The sequence below is a fragment of the Neolamprologus brichardi genome, chromosome 20 (assembly GCF_056152115.1).
Source record: "Neolamprologus brichardi isolate AB-2024 chromosome 20, ASM5615211v1, whole genome shotgun sequence".
Lineage (NCBI taxonomy): Eukaryota > Metazoa > Chordata > Actinopteri > Cichliformes > Cichlidae > Neolamprologus > Neolamprologus brichardi.
This window is the reverse complement of record NC_142123.1, coordinates 11,711,645-11,735,678: the sequence shown is the minus strand read 5'-3', so window position 1 is coordinate 11,735,678 and position 24,034 is coordinate 11,711,645. Positions and strand designations below refer to the sequence as shown.

At 40.6% G+C, this 24,034-nt stretch overlaps 2 protein-coding genes across 2 annotated transcripts in view; one reads left to right on the top strand and one right to left on the bottom strand.

The window, feature by feature from the left end:
• Nucleotides 1-566: 566 nt before the first annotated feature.
• Nucleotides 567-3,697, bottom strand: LOC148096920 (zinc finger BED domain-containing protein 4-like). Its single transcript, XM_087833546.1, has 3 exons — nt 3,525-3,697; nt 1,128-2,512; nt 567-985 (listed from the first exon to the last, which is right to left on the bottom strand). Exons 1-3 carry the CDS (start codon nt 3,695-3,697, stop codon nt 567-569), a joined length of 1,977 nt encoding a protein of 658 aa, XP_087689672.1.
• A 13,513-nt stretch (nt 3,698-17,210) lies between these two features.
• ctnnbl1 (catenin, beta like 1) overlaps nt 17,211-24,034 on the top strand; it is a 72,804-nt gene continuing 65,980 nt past the window's right edge. Inside the window, exons 1-5 of the mRNA XM_087834123.1 lie at nt 17,211-17,378; nt 18,308-18,538; nt 20,295-20,401; nt 20,577-20,716; nt 21,308-21,405. Coding sequence (XP_087690249.1) covers nt 17,349-17,378; nt 18,308-18,538; nt 20,295-20,401; nt 20,577-20,716; nt 21,308-21,405 — 606 coding nt within the window. The 5' untranslated portion in view covers nt 17,211-17,348. The remainder of the gene's footprint in view (nt 17,379-18,307; nt 18,539-20,294; nt 20,402-20,576; nt 20,717-21,307; nt 21,406-24,034) is intronic.

Below are 24,034 nucleotides of genomic sequence, written 5' to 3'. Positions count from 1 at the left end.
CCAACAACTGTCTAAAGAATGGGAAATATGTAACTGGTTTCAGTTATACTTTATATATAGATAAAATTGTAACATCAAACTGAAGATTATAAACTTGAAATTGCATCATGTCCTATTGTAGTAGTACTAGTCAAATTACACTGTATGATATCAACTTCCCTAAAATGGATAATGCCTGTCAACACAAAGTGATATGCAGATGTTATTTAAAAGTCAATGGTCACATTTATTTAGTCAAACAACACCATTTTAAGTAAAATTCTGTAATCAAACAATATAAAGACATGTGCACACCTCACATGAATCAGATGCAAACTACAAATATTACATACCAATACAAATTGTGCATTAATAAGAATAAGAACAAGTGCTTAAAAGATTCTGGCATCTTGATGTCTTCAGTGGCATGAGATTACAACACTGCCAATTAAATCAAGCCTGTTGTTCAGTAGGGCAGGAACAATAGAACACAGACATTATGAACAAATAACAAATATCTTATGAACAAATATATAATGAACAAACAGCATATTTTCAGAGAGGAGGGAGAGAAAACAGTTCACATTTTAAAACAGTGATTGATTGCACTTCAAGAAAACTAAAGATTGCAACATCTTATAGCCTAGCCGTGCGCGGTGGGGTCTCATTAGAATGCCTCCTCTACTAAAAACCCTCTCAACTGGGGCAGAAGAGGCAGGGACAGAGAGGACCTTCAAGGCAACACTGTGTAGACTGGGGAAACGCTCTTTGTTTTTTGACCAAAAGGTGAGTGCATCACAGTCAGAGTCATTTATGCTGCCTAGGTACTTGCTTATTTGTGCATCAGTGCTCGAGTCCTGGTTTGTGCTGCGTTGCAACCTAAATGCCTTGTAGCGTGAAAGAAGACGTTGTTTTGGGGGTGGCGCTGAGTCACTATCTGATAATTCTGTGTCTTCTTCTGTTGGTGCTGCAGGTCTGTCTCTGTCTACCTCTGTGATCAAAAGGTCTGGAAAAGGGTGCACACACACACACACACACAAAGACAGGATTAGACAGGATGCTTCTAATGATGCTATAAAACCAAAGACAGTGATAATAAGTGGAACAACAAAAACAACAATAACAATAAATTATTATTATACAGTCACCTATTAATGACTTTTTAAGGTCATCTCTGAACCTCTTCAGTGCTGGTCCGGTTTCACCATTTTGGACATCCAAATCTACCCAGGTCAGTCCAAACTGGGGGTCGAGCATGGTGGCAAGGAAGTAGATCCGATGGCTAAACGGCTCTTCTGGATCCTTTTCGTCCATGCAAATCTGCCTGAAAATTCCAGAGAACCGTTTCTCTATGGATCTTTTCAGTGCTCTGACTATAGTTACGACCTGGGGCATTTGTACTTCCATCTTTATAAGATGATTCTTCAAGTCCAGAACAGTGGGGACCACCATGCTAATAGTCACCTGATGATCACCTTCTGTAAGGTCTGTTGCATCAGAAAAAGGCTCAAGCAAAGCACAAAGGTCTTTCAGCTGAGCCCACTCTCGGGTTGAAAACACTAAATTCTCTGTATCGCTGCACATTTCAGTGATGGCCCCGTGGTCAAGTGTGATCAGAGCCTTTAACTGTCTGTAGGTGCTATTCCAGCGGGTGTTGTTTCCTGCTGGGATGGACTTATTGGAGCCAAAGTGTGCCTCAAACAAGTCTTTGTGGTTACTACTGCTGTGCAGCAGGTTTGTAAACTTGCTGGCTTTGGCAATAGCTCTAGCTATTGCCTTTACCTCTTTCATCCCATCACTGATTACAAGTTGCAGCGAGTGGGAAAAGCAAGAAAGACGTTCACCCGTTGACCATGGATCAGAACCTTCTGCATCCTCCCACATTGTTTCATCATCGAGGTCATCACTGCTGTCACCTTCAGGGTGCTCTACTTCTGGCATCCTGACTTTAAAGGCCCGCTTCATATTGGATGCATTATCCGTCAGAATGTAGCTTATTTTATGGCCAATGCCATACTCCTCAACTATTCTGTCAAATGCTGAGGCGATTCGTTCGCCGCAGTGCTTCCCTGTGAAATGCCTACAGTCAAGCAAAAATGATTGTAAACTGTAAGAGTCCTTGTTCTTGCAGGCAACATGAGCAGTAACTCCCAGTAAAGTACGAAGCCTCCGGTCAGACCAGAGGTCTGTTGTTATTGCTACATTTGGCTGGACTTCCAGGGCTTTGATAATGTCACCCTTCACTTTAGTGACAAGGTGAGGTATCAGCTTCTCTGTCAAGGTGGTTCTAGACACAGGAGTGTATTTGCTATCCAAGACATTCAGGAAGTGTCTAAAATGTGGATTCTCAACGATAGACAGGGGGAGAGAGCATCCAACTATAAGGTCCTGGAGGATGGACTGGGTGATGGCCTGTTGCCTGGGTGAATTTGGGGAAAATAAGTGGATGCTTGAAGAAAACAATGATAATTGAGGCTGTGTGGGATTGACCGCTATCACTGATGTTGCAGATCCTGCTTTGTACTCCAAGTACCTACAAAACAGGGAAATAGGAATCTGTAAAACATCTGTTTCTATTCAACCACAAAAACTACTGTATCTTACAAGCACAGTAATTTTAAACCTATCAATGAGGGCAGACCTTTGCATACAAAATAACCTAATCTAATCCAGTGTGACACATATAGATCATTAGGCACAACTAGTAATAATGAAAATACTGGAGTGTTCAGGGTTGCAAGACCTTAAATAACAAGAACAGAAAAACAGTTGAATGGAATCTACAAAAGACAAAATATCTGTGCATTAACTTTGCATGTTTCATTAAGCCTCCTCCTGCCAGTCAGCTATCAGACACAGCTGTATTGACAAGAAATGAACTACTCAATAAAGTCTGAAGTTACACCAATACAAAATAACTGTGTCTAATAATGCTAAAATAGCCCCTACACACTGGACTGGTTTAGTAGGGCAACATAGTAGAAAACACCTAAGAAAGTCATAGTCAAAGGTCCTTAAGTTTGATTTAAGAACTTTGGGACTCAGTTTTGCGATCCGTGCTATCTGGACCAGAGCCATAGACCGCTCTGATCTGGGCTTCACTGTCGAGAACGCCGCTGTTAGCCGAGCAATGTTATAGGGACACTCTTGAAACGCCCGTCCTTACTTACGAGTCAGCAACCACATAAATATGCCCATTAAAGTCGACAAAAAACCACACCATACCAGCCCTTAAAGTGCTCACTGAAATGGTTTCGATATATTTCTGCTCAATGAATTCACCAAAATACCTAAAGTTAGTGAAAATTGTTTAAGTAGCTGATAGCCACTGCTAGCGCTAGCTACCTGTACATAGCATGTAACGTAACGTTAAGTTAAAGTTAAGTCTGCAGGGACGGTTGCAAAAAAACTGTCCCTACATAATTTATAACATTTGAAGAACACATTATAAATAACAATATTACATAAACATGACCTGGTCATCTGAGGTTGGAAAGGTAGTTAGAAGAGTTTGAAGATGGATAGATGGCTACTGGCTAGCTTACCTTTGAGGGTGTTTGCGCTCCAGGTGCCTGGTGAAGGTTGAGGTAGTCCCGGCTGTCTCGGTCAAGGAGACTTTGCAAAACCTGCACTTTGCCGAATGCTTCTTTTTTGCATTTACCAAAAACTCTTTGTGTTCTATGAACGCAAACTTTATGACAGACGAAGTCGCTGACATTTCTGTAACTTACTGACCGGGCATACTGCTCAATCTAACGGGATGCATTTGGTTGTGTTTGAAGGGCGCGAAAGGCGAAATAATAAAATGCCACAATGTGGAGGGATTTGAGCATGGCTGAGCCACTGTGTGTCGCTGTGTGACAGCTGAGCAGCGAAAGGAAATTAATTGAGGAGCCGGTGTTGTGCCAAAAAGTGATTGCCTGCCAAAAAGTGATTTCCAATGTTTCCGTGTATTTTTTATGTGTAATATCTTTATGTATGTTGGTAAATGCTCTCGCTCAATGGGAGTCGACTATTTTGATTCACTACAAAGCACTCTCTAAGCACGGCTCTTAGAGCTAAAGCTTTTGCGCATGATACATTATCGAACGTTACGCTGTGTGTCATGGATACTGTTGACTCCAAATCTCCCGACCACTATGTTGATCTGAGACAGCAAGACCGAGACAGCGAGACCAAGACAAGACCGAGACCAAAGTCCGTCGAGACCAAGACAAGACCAAGACAAAAGTACGTCGAGACCAAGACGAGACCAAGACCACGTAAAAGTGGTCTCGAGACCGGTCTCGAGACCAAGACCGGTCTCGAGACATCCAACTCTACCCGTAGGTCAGCCCTTAGCTTTGCTCTCTGTAGCTCAGTCTTCAGTTCTGTCAGCCACTCAGCCACCTCGTCAGCTACACACTCAGCCAGGGGTCTCAACGCCTTCTGGCCCTGCATCAGCTCCTGCTGGAGTCTCGACTGAGCCTATCCAACACTCTGCAGCTCCCAGGCCGTCATCTGCCTCCGCTGGGGGGTCCGAAGGGCCCTTTCAGCCGCCTGTCTCCACTGGAGGGTCTGAGGGGCCAGTCCAGCGTCTTCTGTTTTAGCTGGGGGTTCAGGAGAACCCAGCCAGCATCACGCCTCGTCAGCTGGAGGGTCTGACGAGTCTGTCCAGCATCAAGCCACGTCAGCTGGGGATTCGGGTGAGCCCGGCAAAGCATCACGCCACGTCAGCTGGGGGATTGGGAGAGCCCAACCAGCATCACGCCACGTCAGCTGGGTGTTCTGGTGAGCCCGGCCAGCATCTTCTCGTGTCTGCTGACGGCTCCAGTGAGTCTGTTCAGCCACCACCAGCAGCTTCCCCGCTGTCACCTGTAGCGTCACCACCTGCTTCGTTGCCTGCGGCTGCCATGCCGCCATTTGGTCCTGCCTCGTCTGGTCCTGCGGTTGCTACGCCGCCATCCGACCCACGTCCAGCACCTCAACATTGCCGGCCACTTTCCAGGCCACTGGCTGGACGTCATCGCCGTCGTGAACGATGTCGCCGCCGCTGGCTTCTGTGCGGCCGGTGTTCTGGGAATCCATCCTACCTGAAAAAACATCCTACCCAATGTTTCTGCGCAGACGCGGTGCATGCGCAAAACACCAATGCCGAATTAACTTCATCCGGAATACTTCTTAAGGTTATGGTTATGGTTACGGTTATGGTTAGGGGTAGGGTTAGGTTTAGTCGCAAGTCACCGTCAAATTATAATACGGGTAGGACGTTTTGTCAGAGTAGGATGGTTTCTCAGAACACCAGCCTCCCGACCTGCTCAGTCGCCGCTGCTACCTTCCACGCGGTTGGCCTGCTTAACTGACTTCTGGACTTTTGGAGCTGTCGACTTCCGGGTCGTTTTCACTTTGAGCTCCTGTGCTGCTGTCCTCCGGCACTCTGGATTATGTGTGGACTGTTGCTGGAGCATCAGCGCCATTGTAGACGCCCTTTTTGGACTCTTGTTCCCTGTTGTTGAACTTTTGCTCCTTGTTTTTCATTTGTTTCAGGTACGGGAATTTCTTCTCTATTATTGGGAGTTAAGTTTCACTCAATAAGTGTCAGTAATGCTAGGAGTACATCACCATCTAGAGCCAAGTCCATGGCCCTTCTTCCACTGTGTGTATTACCCTGGGACGTGTTTTCAAGGTGTAAGAAGAGCCGGCTTCCTGAATGCTGAATATGTCAAAGAAAGCAGACATGGCTAGTAACTTGACATCCTTTAGGATATACATTGATTAAACACATCTTTGAACATGTTCAGAGTTGGACTCTGAACAGTGAATAACAGCCTTGCAATCTCTAGCTTTATGGTTTGTAGACATGCAGCATTTGTAGCAAATGGAATGCTCTTTGAGAAAACTCTTCCCTTCCTCTCATCCAAAGTTTTCATTCTGAAACCCCTACATTTTTCCAGAGTAATTGTTTTCTTGTAAATCATACGATGCTTGTCTGGATCGATGCCAGGCATTTTGCCATCTGGAGATCTGAAGGCTTCAACCTCTGTCTTATTAGCAGAGATGGGAAACTTGGTCTTCCACTGATTATCTAAAATCCTCTCAGATTTCAAGGAGGCTGCACTGGAGCTCTGGAGGGAAAAGCTTTGGTCTGTTTTCATTACCGCATGATAGTTAACAAAGAATGAGAATGGTGGGTAATGAACAAAATAGTTTTGTTTGTATTTGGTGCCTTCAGTAACCCGTGACTCTTGAAGGTTTTGTGGGAGCTTTTCCAGAATTGAGTTGATTCCTCTTGCTGAATTGAGGATGCTCAAACCACATAGGTAGCCCTAATTTTTTGCTGCATCTACCTCAAGGAAAAGATCAGCAAGCTCTTGAAGATGTCAGTTATCTTTATTAGAGATCTTTGGGAAGTTCTCAAGACATTTGAAAAGCAAAGCTTTGATGACCTCTGGAGAACTTCCCGAAGTTCTTATCTAACCGTTGCCACAATCTGTCAAGATCAGCTGCTGGATTATTGACGTGGACTGCTCTCATTCTTAAAGCAGAAGTTATTCACCCCTCCAATCCATTTGGTAAGTAAGTCTAGTTCCTCGCTAGGTCTGAGATTTAAGCCTTTTTTTGGAGTTGCGAAAGGTTGACTTCCACGACAGAATTCTCTCACCAACTGTCAAATACCTTATAAAAATACTCTGCTGTAAGAAGATCATGATGAGCAAGAAAGACGGCAAAGTCCGAGACCTCTGTAAAAATCTGTTTAGGTCTGCCACTGATTCCATGAGGACCCCACTGTGAAATAAGAATGGGCAATAGGCTTTAAGGTTGGCGTGAATGATGGTTGCAGTGTCTTGAAATTGTTGGGGTGTGTGAGGAGAGAGAGAGAGGCTGCAACATAGGTTGGCTGGCATATGTAACACTTTTATACCAAGACTCTGAAGTATTCTTCTTTTCATCTGCTGATGAAAGAAGTGTGCATTGATGTATTCATCAGTGTGTTGTTGTGACACAGCTGGAGATAAAGGAGGGCCAGTGATGATAACATCACTTTTACCATCTTCATTGTCTGCAGCAGTTAATTCTTTATGTGCATTGCAGCAATGTAAGCTATCTTAATTTCTATGTCTATTTTATGTCTGGCAAATTCTGTTCTGCTTCTGCTTTAGCCTGCATTTCTGCTGTATTTCGGCTTGCATGTGATTTGCAAGAATGACGTGAAGACACTGACTTTGCTGATTAATCTTTACACTCTAACCTGACCTCCAGGTTTGAAGCTTCATTTGGATCTGGAGGATCTGACACGTCAGTACTTCACGAAGATGTAGTGTGCATCAAATCCACCATGACGTTCTTGATGTATGGTAAATCTTTTCATTCTACAGAACACCTAACACCACTGAACAAAGTCCAACTTTTAAGTTACAGCAGCGCAAACTGTGAATCACACTGTTATTATTCCGTTGATGATGGAGAAAATATAGAAATGTACTACTATTTGGTCCTCATGTTGCTTTCTCTATTTTACTCGACACGACACGAATTAAGGAATTGACTGGTTAGATTTGTATGTTATTTATCACCAACAATATGTATTAAATCAATAAAATTAGTTTCACTTTGATCTCCCCACAAACTAAAGTGTTTTCCACATCTATGTTATTAGGCTGTTAGTCAGTAACGTGTGGTTTTTTTTTTTTTTTTTTTGGGTTTTTTTTTTAAATCCTACAAGGGTAACAATTTTCAGCAGCATTATCCTGTTATTTACAACAGCCTTGGATGTTATTGATTTTATTGGTCATTTTCTCCTCATCTCTATCATCTGATAACATCTGTGCGTGAAGCAGACATCCCTCATAAGGATTATTCTGTGTGGAGGATGAGTGATAGGACATGCGAAAAGTCCTTTTTATAGAGCTTGAATCATAAAGCCTGGCTTAACAGAGAAAACTGATAACGTTAATGACACCTTTCAAGGACGCTTCCTTGTGGGTCACTGTCTTGTGTCTGGGAATATCCCAGTATTCCTGATATGTTGGAACAGTAAACAAATTTGCACTGAGCCAGGAGGGAACAAGAACTGTGTTGGCCAGATGAACTTGGAAATAAAGCAACTAGACTTGTTTAAGTTTCGTTAAGCCATTTCACCTCTCTTGGAGTCTTCATCAGTTCTAAAACCAAATTGTGGAGTTCCACGTATTTTAAAAAAAAAAAAAAAAAGACATGGGTCAGTATCGCTAGAGGTTTTAGGTGAAACCACTGTGAGACCTTGCCTCATCCTATCATGTGCCCTATTGACGTCAGCTGATGCAAGATGTGTGTGGGTGTTAAGGCACCTGGGAAGGGATCTCAAAACTGCATTGTAGGTGGCTGATAGTTAATGTTGCCTTTTCAGTCTGCTGTTTCCTGCCTCATTTAATGTCTTTTGTGACAAATGTTCTTTTCCAAATATAAAATCTACTGAAATCAAGTTGTGAGATTTTACACACTGCACCTTTAAGTCCATTCACTAAAAAGTTAATTGTTATGTTGCGCTTAACACATGTAAGAGTATACACTAAAAGTAAAGTAATAAATGTTTATGTTAATTCCATGTTCTTCCAAAGAATAAAAGCTGCGTTCCCTTTAGGATTTCAGTATATTTGTTTTTTACTCGCTTCTTTTTTCTGTGTAGAGCTTTCAGCTCATGCTAGTGCTGACAAGTTCGCTTGGTAGGTTCACATGTGATATTAAGTGGGTGTTTTTGGTCATTTGTGTGTTAGAATGTTTCTTGTTTCTTGCTTCTCACTTCAAAGCTTTCATTATTGTTTTTAATTAGCTAGGATTCAGGCATGAGAAGATCTCTGATACACTTAGTAATTATGCTGAGCAATAAAAACTGTGCTGCTTTTAGAAACACTGGGATTTGACTAATCTTTGCATAGTATGAACACAGTATGTGCACAGAATTGAGGTTTTTCACAACAGTTTAGATGTTTGCTAAAATATTTGACAGAAAGTCTGCTTTCTCTCCACCCACTAATTGGCAGAAATTAATCTTTGAAGCCAAAGCTTAGATGATGATGCACTGGTGTGCATTGTGAAATTTTCTGAACAGCTAATCCCACTATCAGATGTCTGCATTGTGGAAATGCGATTATACATGTGGAAACATTTGTGGGGAAACGATAAAGAAAATCTCAGTGGGCGCCACTACAACTTTCTGTGTCCACTCGTGTAATCGTGTATGCATGTGAATTTATGTGCATGCAAAATGTCATTCAAGACAAGCGAGGCTTCGGGGGACTTGGTGCCGTGTGTGCATGCTGAGGAGGCGTGATGCAGGGATTAATCCGTAGAGATTTCTGTAGTGCTGTGAATAATTCATTAAAAATCTGAGTTAATGACACATTTGATTTTCAAGCAGCACTTCTGACTTGAGCTCGAGAGTGGAGTTATGAGTGAATACGGGGATTTGAAAAAGATGTCCGTGTGTGACAAAGACCCAATTGTGTGTGTTGGAGTAATATTGGGATTTTTTTCTGTATGTCCATTATGAATTAATCCCCACTGCTTTGTATGTAGAGCGAGTGTATATGCAGATTGGACATACATTTATACAGAATGTATATACACATGTAATTTTTGCAATCCACTTATGTATACAAGGTAGTGGGGGGCAGGAGTGCAGGCATGGATAGACCTTAAATATGGCACCAGGCTATCAGAGCACATTGCTATAGAAGGACTATAACCATTCTGAAACAGAAGCTCCCTGTATTTTGTTGCTCTGTGACTTTAAATCAGTTCTTCCGTTGGTATACACAAGGGTGCACAGATTGATTAATCAAATTAATTTTCATGCCTTTAAGGAGCTGCTAATCAATCTAAAACACTTTCATCAGTATCTGTTTCATTGGAGTTTTTGTATCACATCTCGTTCTAAATTCTTTTTCACAGGCTTTTCCATCCAGCCAAGAACTGTGTGTGTGTGTGCACGCACAAAAGCCCCTCCGATTAAATACCGCTGGTTTGCTATTACCCAAAGGCGTGGGCCACCACCACAGCACACCACAGCCATCATATTCATAATGGAGATAAAATTAATTTGCTTTCCCCTCCTCTATCGCTTCCTGCCACTCTCCACCTCCTCTATCGCTTGTTCTCTCTCCCTACTCTCTCTCCTCCTACACCATTCCCTACATACATTTATCTCTATAGTGTGTGTCCTGCCATCTTCTGTGTCTCTTTGTTTCACTGCCATGTTACAGCAGGCCAGGCAGCAGCCTCCAGCCTCTATCGGTGTCAGGTTTGTGAACCGCAGAATGGAGAGAGGGGCTATTAGGTGCTTTCTGGCTCCTCTGAAAACGTTTGTAGCAAATAGGCCTGAGCTTGTTCTTGGGTTTTCTTATCAGGAAAACACCATGCTTCAGTGTGCATATCTATCCATTAGTTGTTCTTCTTTGTTGGTTAAAATGTATTAGCATAATTTTAAAAAAAGAAATTTTACTTATGCAACCCATGCAAATGAGCACCTGCTAATGAACTGCTGTTAACAGCCAAGAAAAAGCTGTATAAGAAAAAAAGGAAAATTTATCATAAACTTCTTTTTTCCAAGCGTGGGAATACTAGCCATATAGATCCTCTCAAATAGCTGTGAGAGGGACAGAATTCTGAGATTAAAGTCAGAAATGTCAAGTTTTAATCTGATGTTTTTCTCAGAATTCAGTGAAAAAAGAAATCCCCACTGTTTTTTTTCTAGTATACCTAATCCTCTTCCATAGACATGCACTTTGACTCCCACAAATAACTCTGAATTTACTGGGGTAGTCCGTTGTGAAATAATTTGCTGTTATTTGAACTCTACCCGTATAGATGATTTCCCTCACGATGCAGGGATTTTATTTTAAATAATTTAGATATGTGTGTTTTTTCTTTATATATCCCTTCCAAGATGCACTGGCATTCGCAGTACCTTTCTGAATACCTTGTCATGTGGAGTTGAGGAACGACTCACTAGGGGCAAGATCACTGAGGCAGTTAAACAACTTGGTGGCTGCGTCTCTAGGGTGGATGAGGTTTGCCTTGAGTTCCTAAAGGCTCCAGATGTAGTGCATGCTTTTACAATGTCATGTGGAGATCTGGGACGATGTCTGTGGACTGGTAGACTGGGGTGGTGGTCCCCATCTTTAAGAAGGGGGACCAGAGGATATGTAAGGATGTGTGGGAGTTTGCTCAACCTATCTAAATGGTCTTGGAGAAGACCTAGGCATAGCCAGGTTGGGGGAAGGCTTTCACTTTGGTGGCCTTAGATCCTATCCTACCTCTGGTTTTTGCAGATGATGTGGTTCTACTGGCTTCATCAGGTGGTTAAATGAGAATCAGCAGCTTCAAATCTGAGGCCATGGCTCTCAGCCACAAAAAGATTGAAGTGACCACTCAGGGTCAGAGACAAGTTGCTGCCCCAAGTGGACAGTTTAGGTGTATCGGGGTCTTGTTCACAAGGGATGAGACAGGGGAGCGTGAAATTGACAGATGGATGAGGTCGCGGCTGCAGTGATGTGGACTCTGCACTGGTTCATCGTGTTGAAGAAAGAACTGAACATAAAAGCAAGGCTATGAATTTACTGGTTGATCTACGACCCTACCCTCACATATGGTCACAAGCTCTAGGTAGTGACTGAAAAGAATGAGATTGCAGATGCAAGTGGCGGAAATGTGTTTCAAGGAGTGCCTGGGCTTTCCCTTAGAAATTGAGTGAGGATCTCAGCCATTGAAGAGAGGCCAGAGTAGAGCTGCTAACCCCGCAACCTGGCCCCAGATAAGCAGTAGAAGATGGATGGAAGAAAGAATAACATGTTGAGTATACTGTGAAGTACAACATACAAAGCTTTACCCAAAATAGAAGCAAAATTGATTTTAAAATAGATCAAAAATACTTGCCGTGGTTAAATCTGACAGCAGAAAATGCAGACACCTCCAGAAAAATGAAAAGAAAAAAGCCCAAACATTATCTAATGCAACGATATGCAGAAATCTCTCTGGTTAGGGTTATATAAAAGTATAATAGCAGTTTTTAACCCAAATAATAATAAAGCACCTTTTTACTTGTACAACAAGCAATTCTTGACATATTCTGCAGACTATAACACAATATACAACATTGTATTTTTACGGTTTCCTAACAATCAAAGGAATACGGTGCAATTTCTATTTAGTGAGACTTTTTGCTATGTTCAATTAAAATTAATTTATTATCAAATGTTCCTCCATCCAAGGAGGATAGCAAAGCTTATTTCTTGTTCATCCACAGAGAACTACTGTACATCATGACCAAACAACTTGCTAATTCTTTAGTTTTCTGGAAATCTAAGTAAGGTAAGTGCTTAATGTGCGTTGTTGGAGAATGGGGCTTTTAAGTACTCTGCTGATGTGATGCATAATTCAAATCATGTTTAAGAGGAGAGAAAATCATTTGATTGCACCACTTGACTTAGTGAGGGGGAAATGATAAGGCCAATCGGCTGTCATCATCATCTCTCGCTCTCTCTCCCTTTCTCTGTGTCTCTCTCGCTCCTTCTCTGAATGTTTTTTTTTTTTTTTTAATAGCATTGCCACTCTGAATTTTGAACACACTTATGCGTGTCTCCACAGCATGATACAATCACACTGACCTCATGTGATTTAATGTAATCAGCCTTCCCAGCTTGTGTGAAATTGTATTGTTCTGTTTCAAGGAAAATGCTGTGCGATTCTGTGTAAAGGGATCGCACAGCGTCGAACCAGAATAATTCTGTGGGGGAAACGATGAGGCAATGTCATTAGGCAGACGGTTGTGTGTGAAAAGCTTTTGGCTCCTTTAGGGATAGCAAAACGTGTTAATTATTGTGTGGAACAGAAAGTGTTTGTAATCATGCAAGCTTCAAGGAAGGCTTCATTCACAGTAAATACTCTAGTTGACATGTTTATATAAAAATATTACACTAGATACACAATATACACCTTTCTGACAATCCCATTAAATAGTTAATTAGTGCTTCAGCTGAACTCATTAGTAGATTTGCTGAAAAACAATAAATTATTTTTATTTGATTTTGGCATACAGTTTTTTTGTAACACAGTAAGAATGTTTGACAAAGAAATATTTAAAAAATACAACATAATACAATAAGGTCTAACATCTAAGATTAAAAAGACATGAACTTGTCTGTAGAGTTGTATCTTCTCTGTTGTTTAAATGTAAATTAGTTCCACCCTTCAGAAGCTTATTCAAGTAAGTCAAGTGGCAGCCATAATTTAAAACTTAAAAGCATATCTGTGTCTGAAGTTTCCAGGAGACCACGAGCTGCTGAGGAGCATTTTGAACGCAGGAAACATTCACAATGCTCTAAGTGAAATTCAATTTTATTTATATTGCACCAAATCACAGCAAAAGCCACCTCGGGATTCTTTATTATGTAAAAACCTTTCAATCGTTGAGCGAAAAGCCCAACAATCAAATGACCACCTATGACAAAACACTTAGTGACAGTAGGATGAACACGAGCTGCTGAAGAACATTTTAAACACAGGAAACATCCACAATGCTCTAAGTGAAAGTGTCAGAAATCAATTTCTTTGTGTTTGTAAGTAAGTGAGGTTTTCTATGCCTTAAATCGTGGCTATGGGTCTTAGGGCACTGTAAAAGAAAATTTAAAAAAGAAAGAAAAGTACACTATATTAACAAACGTGTTAGGAACTTGTGTGTCACTGCATTCTTAATCCAAAGAGTTTAATATGATGTTGGCCTACCCTTTGCACCCCCTTCTGGGAAGGCTTTTCATAACATTTAGGAGTGTGTTTATTGGGATTTTTGACCATTCTTCCAGAAGCACATTTGTGAGGTGAGACGCTGATCAACTAATATATATGCAGTACTGTGCATTACGGTCACTTTGACTCGACTTAGGTACCGGTGTTACAATATTTCTGTTCTATTAAACTATCTCAGTAAAGCATGACAGTTTCAATGTGACAGTGAGCCATCATGCACAATAACCTTCAACTGAAGCCAAATGGAAGTCTGCAATTAATCATTTTGTCTTATACACTGGTGGTTTTTCTACAGTGACTTGTGTGAAAAAGACCCTGTGATAAAAAAAAAAAAAAAGTTAATTTTAAGTGCCTTACACCGGAAATACTGTGTGTCTCTGCTTTGCTGGATCAAATCATATCATTTCCTGTGTCCCAGATGACTATACATTTAACTCATGGCTCAGATATCTGCTCTCTTGAACGACCTCCATAGTCACTATATTCTTCGTCTTTCACCATCCAGCTTTCGGTCATCAGAAGAACATGTGGCTCATTGTCATCGTTCACATGCATACTATACAACTGTCAGCAATATAAACATTAATAATGCACCTGGACGTTTACGTTATTGTATACTTGGTAAATAACCACAAACAGGCATTGGGATTGGGAGTATCAGTATAAATACTTTTTCATCATCTATTTTTTGTCTTTTTTTTTTAACCCAAATTCATTTGTCAAACTCATAAAAAGAGCCTTCTCCAGGTCCCTGATTCAAAGCTTTGTATTCATCTGAAACTGCCTCTCACCAGCCCTGGGATTTCCATATAAAGTCCTCTTTTCACCCTCATGCTCCTTTTTATTCTCTTTCCTCTCTTTTGCCTTTGATCAAGTGCATTTTCCCTCGTGTTTGGTGGGACGTCAAGCTTGACTGCCTGGCAGTGGCCTTCCTTTTAAATGTTGTTTCTATTGCTCTACTGTCACAGATCACTGGCCAGAGACTGGAGTGGCAAAGGAGGCATCTACACCATGCGGCACTCATACATTTCTCAATGACGCTCACTGAAAAGGTGATTTTCTGCTTGTGTGGAACAGTGGGACAGTTTGGCATATGAAGCATCTTCTGCTATGAATGCACCAAAATTGAGCCTATAAGACCAGGATTCAATTTTGTGAGGTCTGATGAGGTAACAGTCATGTGTAATTTAGTTGTATTATTAAGTGGGCTTATTTCAGCATTGGCAACAGAGCCCAAAGGATTTTGTTGGGAGGGGAAACATATTTTTGTCAAGATGTATTATCAGTGGTGGATGAAGAAGCTTATTAATAATGCGTCCATATGTACACATATTCTGCTAAACCAGAACAATGAGATAACCACAAAAATAAAAAAAAATGTAGGTTTAATGTTTTAAATGCATATTCTAGAATGTTGTATCCAACTTCAAATTAATTTTATTTATATTGCACTAAATTCCCCACCTCGGGATTCTTTATTATGTAAACCCTACAATCATTGAGAGAAACCCCCCAACAATCAAATGACCACCTATGAGCAAACACTTGGCGACAGTAGGATGGAAAAACTCCCTTTTAACAGGAAAAAACCTCTGGGAGAAACAGGCTCAGGGGGGAGGTACCCATCTGCTGCAACCACCTGGACGTGAGGGGAGGGAGGCAGGACAAAAGACACACTGTGTAGAAACAGCCAGAGATGAACAATAACTATGTAACTGAAATAAATATATAAACACATGGAGAGTAAAAAGAGATGAGTGAAGAAGTAACACTCAGCACATCATAAGAAGCCTCCAGCACCCTAGATCTATTGCGGTGTAACTAAGGGAGGGTACAGGGTTGCCTGGTCCAGCCTTAACTGTAAGCTTTATGGAAAAGGAAGGTTTTAAGCCAAATACAAAAACTAGAGAGGGTGTTTGTCTCTTGATTCCAAACTGGGAACTAGTTCCACAGAGGAGGGGCCTTAAAGCTTAAGACTCTGCCTCCCATTCTACCTTTAAATATCCTAGGAACCAAAAGTAAGCAGCCTGAGAATGAAATGTTCTATTGGTGTGAAATTGTATTATGAGGCCTTTAAGATAAGATAGGGCAAGACTCTTTAATCTTGCTGTAGCATTTAGGATCAACTGAAGCTTTCTAGTGACTTTTTAGGACACCCTGATAATAATTAATTCATTTATTGTATTGTGTTATAATACTACTTTGTGATAACATACAAGCAACGTGTTCCCGTTACTGCTTGTTTAGAGGATCTAACTTTCAAGCACTGCCATTGATTTGCAGAATTCTTTTTGGGCAGGGGGAGGGGCCCTAAAAGTAACCATACTTTTAACTTCTCCAAGTCTGATGGTATCAGACCCAAGTTTCTTCAGACCCGTGTCTGTTAACCTGAGTCAAATTTACAGCTCACGTATAAGGCAGCATATGATACTGGCGTTGCAGTAGAAGCCGACATTATCAGAGCTTGAGAACTGTTGACCACCACATGTGACTGGAGTGATTGGATGTATTAGTCATGGGCAGAAGGAGGAGGAGTATAGAGCACTAGTGAATGATTTTGTGGCATGGTCTTGGAGAAATAATCTGCTTCTGAACATGAGTAAGAAAGAGAGAGTGGGAGTGGATATTGCGGATGAATATAAGTACCTGGATGTCCAGATTAACCACAGACCTCGAAAACCCACACAGAGGCTGTATACAAGACAACAATGTCCTATGGACGCTGAGACCTTCCCGATAGAAAATGATGGAGATTTTTAATCAGCCAATTGTGGTGGTTGTGGTGTGCGCTGTTGGCTCGGTGACTGGCTGCAAACTGGACACATTTAAAAAGTGATCACTGAAAAAACTATTTTCAGTCATTCATAACCCTGATCAACTTCATCACCGCTTACAATTTCCGCTAACAGACTGATTCAGCTCCGCTGCCACAAGGACAGATACAGGAAATCTTTCATACAAGATGCAACAACATTTTATAATGCAATTCAGATATCTGACATACTGTGATCTGCTTTTTCATTTGAACATTTTATAGATATTTAAAGTGGTTTTTCCCTTTTATTACTGATTTAGAAATATTATGTATTTCTTTACCATTGCTTGGAATTTCAAAAATATGGGAAAAATAAAGTATTTCTTAATATTATTGTTGTCTATAATAGTGTTTGTCCGCTGTACTGTTAAGATAATTAAGTCATATTTGCAAGTTTGGTTAAATCACTTATGAGAAAATGAATAACATACAAAGGAATACAAATAATCCTAGTACAATTGTTCACTACAGGCACGGAGAGATATGGCAGTCCAGTCTACGGGAGAATTCCGCAACAGCAAGGATGGTGATGTAACGATGACAGTAACTTGATCAAAATCCCTGTCCAAATAATCGCTCCGACACGCTACGAAGATGGTTGAAAACCCTGCTCATGCAACGTCAACGTTTACGACAATTCGTTGCTACGGCAATGAGTGAAGACTGTTTTACGGCAGGCATGTGTATGCAGGGAGCTTGTAGTTAGCGGAATAGCTGTCTACTTAAATTGTGAGAGCGCTTTTTCAACTTTGAAATAAAATTATAAGAAAGCTGAGACTTGTATCCTGGACAAATGGACGTCGGAGAGCTCCTGAACTATCAGGTAGACGTTTCACTCCTGATAATGTGTGTGAGAGCTAACTAAGCTAGCAGTAACTTATCTCATTCATTTGGTTGTAAATAAACGCTAACAGTTTAATGAGTGTGAGCATGTAGACTTTTATTTAGCCTCCTTTGTTTGCGTCCTTGTTTAATGATCAGTAAATTAAAACTGAGTGACGCTTGCGCGAAAAGAAAGAACAACTTTGGATCTCAAGTCCGTGTTTATTAACGCTAGCAGTTAGCCCGTTTGCTAAAAGTCTGTTAGCTATCTCGCAGCAGCACATCAAGAGCGGGGAAACTCTGCGGGCTTCCCTGAGATGCATCTGTTTAAAACTAGTTATGCATAACAAAGCATTTTGAATTTTTGGCATTCTTTCGTCAATTCGATTCGGAGTTTTATTTGTTAATGTCGAAACAAATGTGTACCTGAACAGTTTTGTTTATCATACAAGGCATACGTACGAGAAATCGACTTCACCCAGTATTTGTATCAAATATGCAAATCGCCATTATATGTCCCATTTCATAAATCCGTATTTCAGTAAAATCTCGTCTTCTACTTAGGCTCACTGTTTTAGTTGCAACTTTTTTTAATGCCATCAGTTTTCTTAGATTAGTTGTTTGACATCTGCTGAAAACTCTGGCAGCTGCTTCGATTAACTTGATAAAATTATATGTGCTTCTTTTTTTAAAATTCATTTGAAAAGTCATGATTGAGTATTTCTATATTGACATTTCTATAGTTGCCAGATATGACCTAGTTAGGTGCTATAATGGTGTATTTCATTGATTGTTTTTAATCTCATTAAATGCCACCTTGCTGAAAACAAGCAACCACATAATTTTGGGCTCTCCCAACACTTTTTCATATATTCATCTTATAGAGTAAATCCCTGTACACACATTTAATGATCCCTTTTCTTGTTGCAGCCTGATAGGGGAGCAAAGCGTCCCAGGGGCGAAGAGGATGGAGGAGCAGGAGGAGATGAAGACTCCAGAGGAGGGAAGCAGCTGAAAGGGATGAGTGCTAGAGAGCTGGCCAGATACAGGGAGGTGGCAGGAGCAGAAGGAGGTGCTGAGATGAGGGAGACTGAGGAACTCATAGGGGACAAGAAGATAATCCTGGAAAAGCTGATGGACCAGGATGCAGAAGAACCTGAGGTGGGTTATTGTAATTGTTATGTTATTATTATAGAGTTGTTACTCTGATTTCTTTGGGTGATGAAAAATGAAGAAATGTGACAAAGATCATGAAAATTAAATATGTTCCTTTATTCTCGTATGTTTTGAGTTCATAGTTTGCATGGCAATCTTTAAACAGCTTTCACCATACTAGCATGCTTCATCAGGACATAAGCCATATTAACAAATTCAGATAGATTTACACAAACGCTGCTAAAACAAACACAAACATGCTATGATTAAAAATGTTTCAGCCAGATTTATACCGAGTCAGACTTATTAGATGTTATTTGTTGGTATACTTTGCATGCATTGTGTCTAAATGTAACTACCTGTGACATCTGTGTCGGTGGAGTAATTTGAAGAGATTAAGATTGACAACATTAAATAGACAAAAGTTCAGTTTCTTTAACACGTGGGAGCACATCTATTAAGTCAGACTTACTCGAGCGTGTTTGTTTCCTGTAAACAACACAAACAACAGACTTAAATGGATTGGCATTCTTCGTGAATGGTGCATTGATAATATAAAAGAGCAATTTAATTCAAATGGAATACAGTGTAAAATGACAAAGCTGACAAATTTATTTTAGGCAATCTCTGCTTTAGTCAGGAGGAAATAATTCACACTCCTTTGCTGAAGACAAATGTGAGATTTGATGGTGCTGTCACTAACCTAAATTCTCCTCTTCACTACTGCTGCATCCTGCCTTTGGGTCTGATTTAGAGATCCCTCTTTTTACATCATTTAAAGTCACGCCATTAAACGAGACTTGGCCACTGCGGTCATGTCTGTTTATTGTTCTGTGACCTGTTAAAGTTGGTTAATTAAAAAAACAAAAGTAAACGTCCATTTATAAAGTGTCTTTGTATTTTTTATTTTTGTTCCAAGCTGCTTAGTCTGCAGTACCAGCTTAGAATAATAAGCAATAAATGATATAAACTGTAAGATGATTATTGTAGTGGGCACACAAAGGTTTTTATAGCCACTTTTCACTTTCCTTTTTCATAGTTTTCTCTGATTCCCCACTGGTTTCCCTGCCCAAATTTCCCCTTCAGTTTCGTATTGTTCATTAATCTTTCTGGTTGATTTCTATCCAGGTTTCTGCTTTAAAAAAAGGAATTGCAAAATGGTTTATTCCTCAAAGCTCTTTGAGAGGTCCTCTTGCTCCACTGGGGTTAAAACTTCCCATACATCAATCCTCCAATCACAAAGTTGCCAGTCTTGCCAGTATTGCTGGTCCCATATTCAGTGACCACAGGGGGTGTGCAGTCAGTCTGCGGGGTCTAATGCTCTTGTGGCTTTGACAAACCAAACAAAACTAGATTACTATAACCAGGATCTGGTGTCCTGAATCACCCAGTTAATCTTGGATCTTTCAAGAAACTTGGAGAGAGTGAGACTTGAATTACTGAAACACCTAACATGGTGAAACAGCATAAAAATAAGTTCCAGGAAAGGTTGTTTTATTCTACATTGTTATCTGTCCAGTACTGCGGAGGTTTATAATCCATCAGAAGGTCAAACACATTCTCTTTTCACTCAAATGTATTCCTTCTGATTGAACAAAATGTTTGCACAATTTGCATCACTCACATGATTAAGGTGACCCTACAGTCTCTTTGTTGTTATTGCAGCAGTTGCTTTAATAATTTTATTTTTCCCTTTTTCTCCCCGTCTTCCCTTCTGCATCTTTTTGCTCCCTTTCCCCTGTCTCCTGTGCTAATCAAACAGGCAGAACTGGTCGATGAGAGCTCAGTGAAGAAAATGATCCTGACCTTTGAGAAGAGGTCATACAAAAACCAGGAACTAAGGATTAAGTTTCCAGACAATCCAGAAAAGTAAGCCTATTACAGACATAGTAATAAAGTCTTGTTTGACTTTATTCCAACAAACAAAACTATACGTGGACTTCAGTGGATCTAAAGAAAAAAGAGGGTCTCAGCATTTCTAAGAAACACTGTCATTATGATCAAACTTATAATGCAAAACTTCTGATTTGTGTTATTAAACTAGGTTCATGGAGTCGGAGCTTGATCTGAATGACATTATCCAGGAAATGCATGTGATTGCTACAATGCCAGATCTCTACCACCTGCTGGTGGAGCTGAACGCCGTCCACTCACTACTGGGCCTCCTCAGTCATGAAAATACTGATATCCTTTCACGTTGAGATTGATTCAGATCACCTCTCTCTATTGAATGTTTTGTTACATAACATTGGTCTTTAAACTTGTTCCCTGTATCCTAGAAGTTTACTGTTGTAAACGTAGCTAGTACAAAGAACCAAGGACAGGATAAGAACAATGAATATGAGCTAAGAGAGTAAAGATGTGTCAACTTTTTATTGAATTTGTTGCACACAAAGCTTGTTGCTTTTTTTTTTTTTTTTTTTACTATAAACTTGCTCTTACATTAAAACTGTAACAAAATACAATTTACTAAGTGAGTCATATTTCAGATTCAAAACCATATTGGAGTAAATGCATGAACCCTTAAAAAGACACAAAATAAATATTACTGCAGCCATTAAAATACCTTCAGTGAAGGCACTGGTACTCAAGATGCATCCCCCAACAACAAACCAAAAATATAGACCAAACTGGGCGATGAATTTGCATTGTGGGTAAAGTAGTCGCCTGGCTTTTAGAGGAAAAGAGAAAGCATTGACTTTACTTCTACACTATTATAGGATTGCAGAGTTAAATCGAGTATGGAGTATTGTTATTGGCCTGAGCCTGAGCCACATGTCGCCATAGCTGTGGTGGACCTGCTGCAGGAGCTGACAGATATTGACACACTGCATGAGAGCGAGGATGGTGCTGAGGTACTCATAGATGCTCTGGTGAGTACAAAAGTCTCATGAGTCTCTGATGATATTGATGAAGCAGCACTGTTTGGAGTTAGTACTTGGAGGAGAGAAATGGATTGCTTAGTCTTTGTTAATGAATCAAAAGCAAGGTTTCAGTTTAGTCTCACTTAGAAGCATTCATGATTTTTGGTTTTGTCTTCTTTGTGTGTGATTTGAAACACAAATTACATTAAATTAAAATAATTCTAATAAAAAGCGTTGTATTAAAATAACTTCAAAGGGGAACCAAATCCACAAACATTAGTTCTTAGTAAAGCTGCCAGTGTCATTTACAGGGGCACAAATGTCTGAAGTAACCTGTTGATTTATTTATTTAAAGTCTTTTAATTATCTCTCAGCGGTGAGCTGTGACAGTTAAAAAAAAACATGATGGGATTAGCAACATGACAAGAACTCAGTCAAGAGGAAAAAATGGATTTCAGTATGTAGTTTGATCAGCATAATTATAGCATAGACTCTCCCACTCTTTCTTTTTCCGTTCTGTTTTCTTTGTCACCCTCCGGCTGTGTGTGTTGGCATCACTTCACCGTCGATGATCTCTCCCTGTCTCTCCATCTCTGTATATTTAGCCCCCTCATTCCTTTTTTTTTTTCTTTTCTAGTTCAGCCTGTCGTGCTGCCGGGCTTTCATAAATATTAGAGTGTCGTGATTCTCGATAGCCCATTATGTTTTTTGACATTTAGATCGACACAGACAAAGGTCAAATTACAATAATATGCGGGTAAAGCCATGATGGAGAAAAGAAATACATGCCTGTGTTTCTTCACACCTGTCACTGTGACACTTCCCAGGGAATCAGTTGACTTTTTTTCTCTGCTACACTTGACAACTTTGGTTGGGAGTCTTGGGAGTTTTTGAGTAGTTTGATCCCAATATTTTACACATCTGCGTGGCATTTTGTACATACTGATAAATTAAGTGCAACTTCATGAGGATAGCACTGTTTCTGATGTGAACAAGATGCTAACACCAGACCTGTGTTGTTGTTGTTGTTTTTGTTGTTGTTGTTGTTTTTAAGTATCTATGTTAGCTAATTCAAGTTTATTCATTTACCTGGTATGGACTTAAAAAGTGACAGGAGAAGGAAGCAGGAGATTGACAGACGGATTGGTGCTGCGACTGCAGTGATGCGGAACGCTGTGCCAGTCTGTTGTGGTGAAGAGAGAGCTGAGTGTGAAAGCGAAGCTCTCAGTTTACTGGTTGATCTACGTCCCTACCCTCACCTATGGTCACGAGCTGTGGGTAGTGACCGAAAGAACAACATCGCGGATACAAGCGGCGGAAATGAGCTTCCTCTGAAGGGTGGCTGGCCTCTCCCTTAGAGATAGGGTGAGAAGTTCGGCCATCCGGAAGGGGTTCAGAGTAGAGCCGCTGCTCCTTCACATCGAAAGGAGCCAGCTGAGGTGGTTCAGGCATCTGACAAGGATGCCTCCTGGGCGCCTCCTGGGTGAGATGTTCCAGGCATGTCCCACTGGGAGGAGGCCCCGGGGCAGACTGAGGACACGCTGGAGAGATTATATCTCTCGGCTGGCCTGGGAACGCCTTGGTGTTCCCCCAGCCAAGCCGAAGGAGGTGGCTGGAGTGAGGGAAGTTTGGACTTCTCTGCTTGGGCTGCTGCCCCCACGACCTGGGGACCAGCCGAAAAGGATAGTTGGATGGATGGATGACCTCTGTGGATTTTTAGCACTTTCTATAGATGGTAGATTGGATTTTATAGGTGAAACCAGCACCATGGAACTTTGGTCGTGCTCTTTGAACAATTTCTGCAGTATAGTTGGTAGCATCATCCTGTTCTATTCAATGAGATCACTGCAGAACATTACTCATAATATTAAAGTACCTTCATTGGCTCAGCTCCTTCCTTTAATGCATGTTGCAAGCCCAGTAAACACAGTACCAGCAGCAGAATTTGGGGATATCACATAAGCCGGACCAGTGAAAATCCTCTTTCTATCTGTGTTTAACTGCACATTTAATCCCTGCGATATATAATTATATGAATGGAAGTGTATTTGTAACAGTACGTCTCTGTTTTTTAATATGATAAACAAATGTTGCTGTAGTAAATGAAGAAATCTGTCAGAAGAACTCTTTGGGCTCAAAATGTAAAAAATTGTGTAATTTCAGAAAAATGACAGATTAGGTTCTGGTAGCTCAGCTCAAACTGTCTTGTGATTATAAAACAGATGGTTTCTGTTAATTCACACACAATTTTCTTTCACTGTGATATATTTAAACAAAACAATTATACAGTAGATAGTGAAAAAAACAGGAACTTTTGCCATTTATTTGTTTATCTATTACTTAATTACTTTGGCATAGTATTAGTGGCCATGGTGGAGGTCTTTATCTGCACAAAAAACTTTAAAGCTAAAATTTTCCAAAGTCGTCTGAGTGGGTTGGATGGGAGTCTTTCCTGGACTGATTCTGGGACCCAGACCTCCTGATTGACATCCCTGAAAGAACCTGTTTCATTGGACCACACCTACTTGCTCTGTTTTCTGGTTCTCATGCTAACCTTCCTCTTTCCAGGCACATTAAGAGGTAGAAACGATTTTTTAGTGTGCAATGTCACCAGCAGGCACAGCTCTTTATGTAGCAA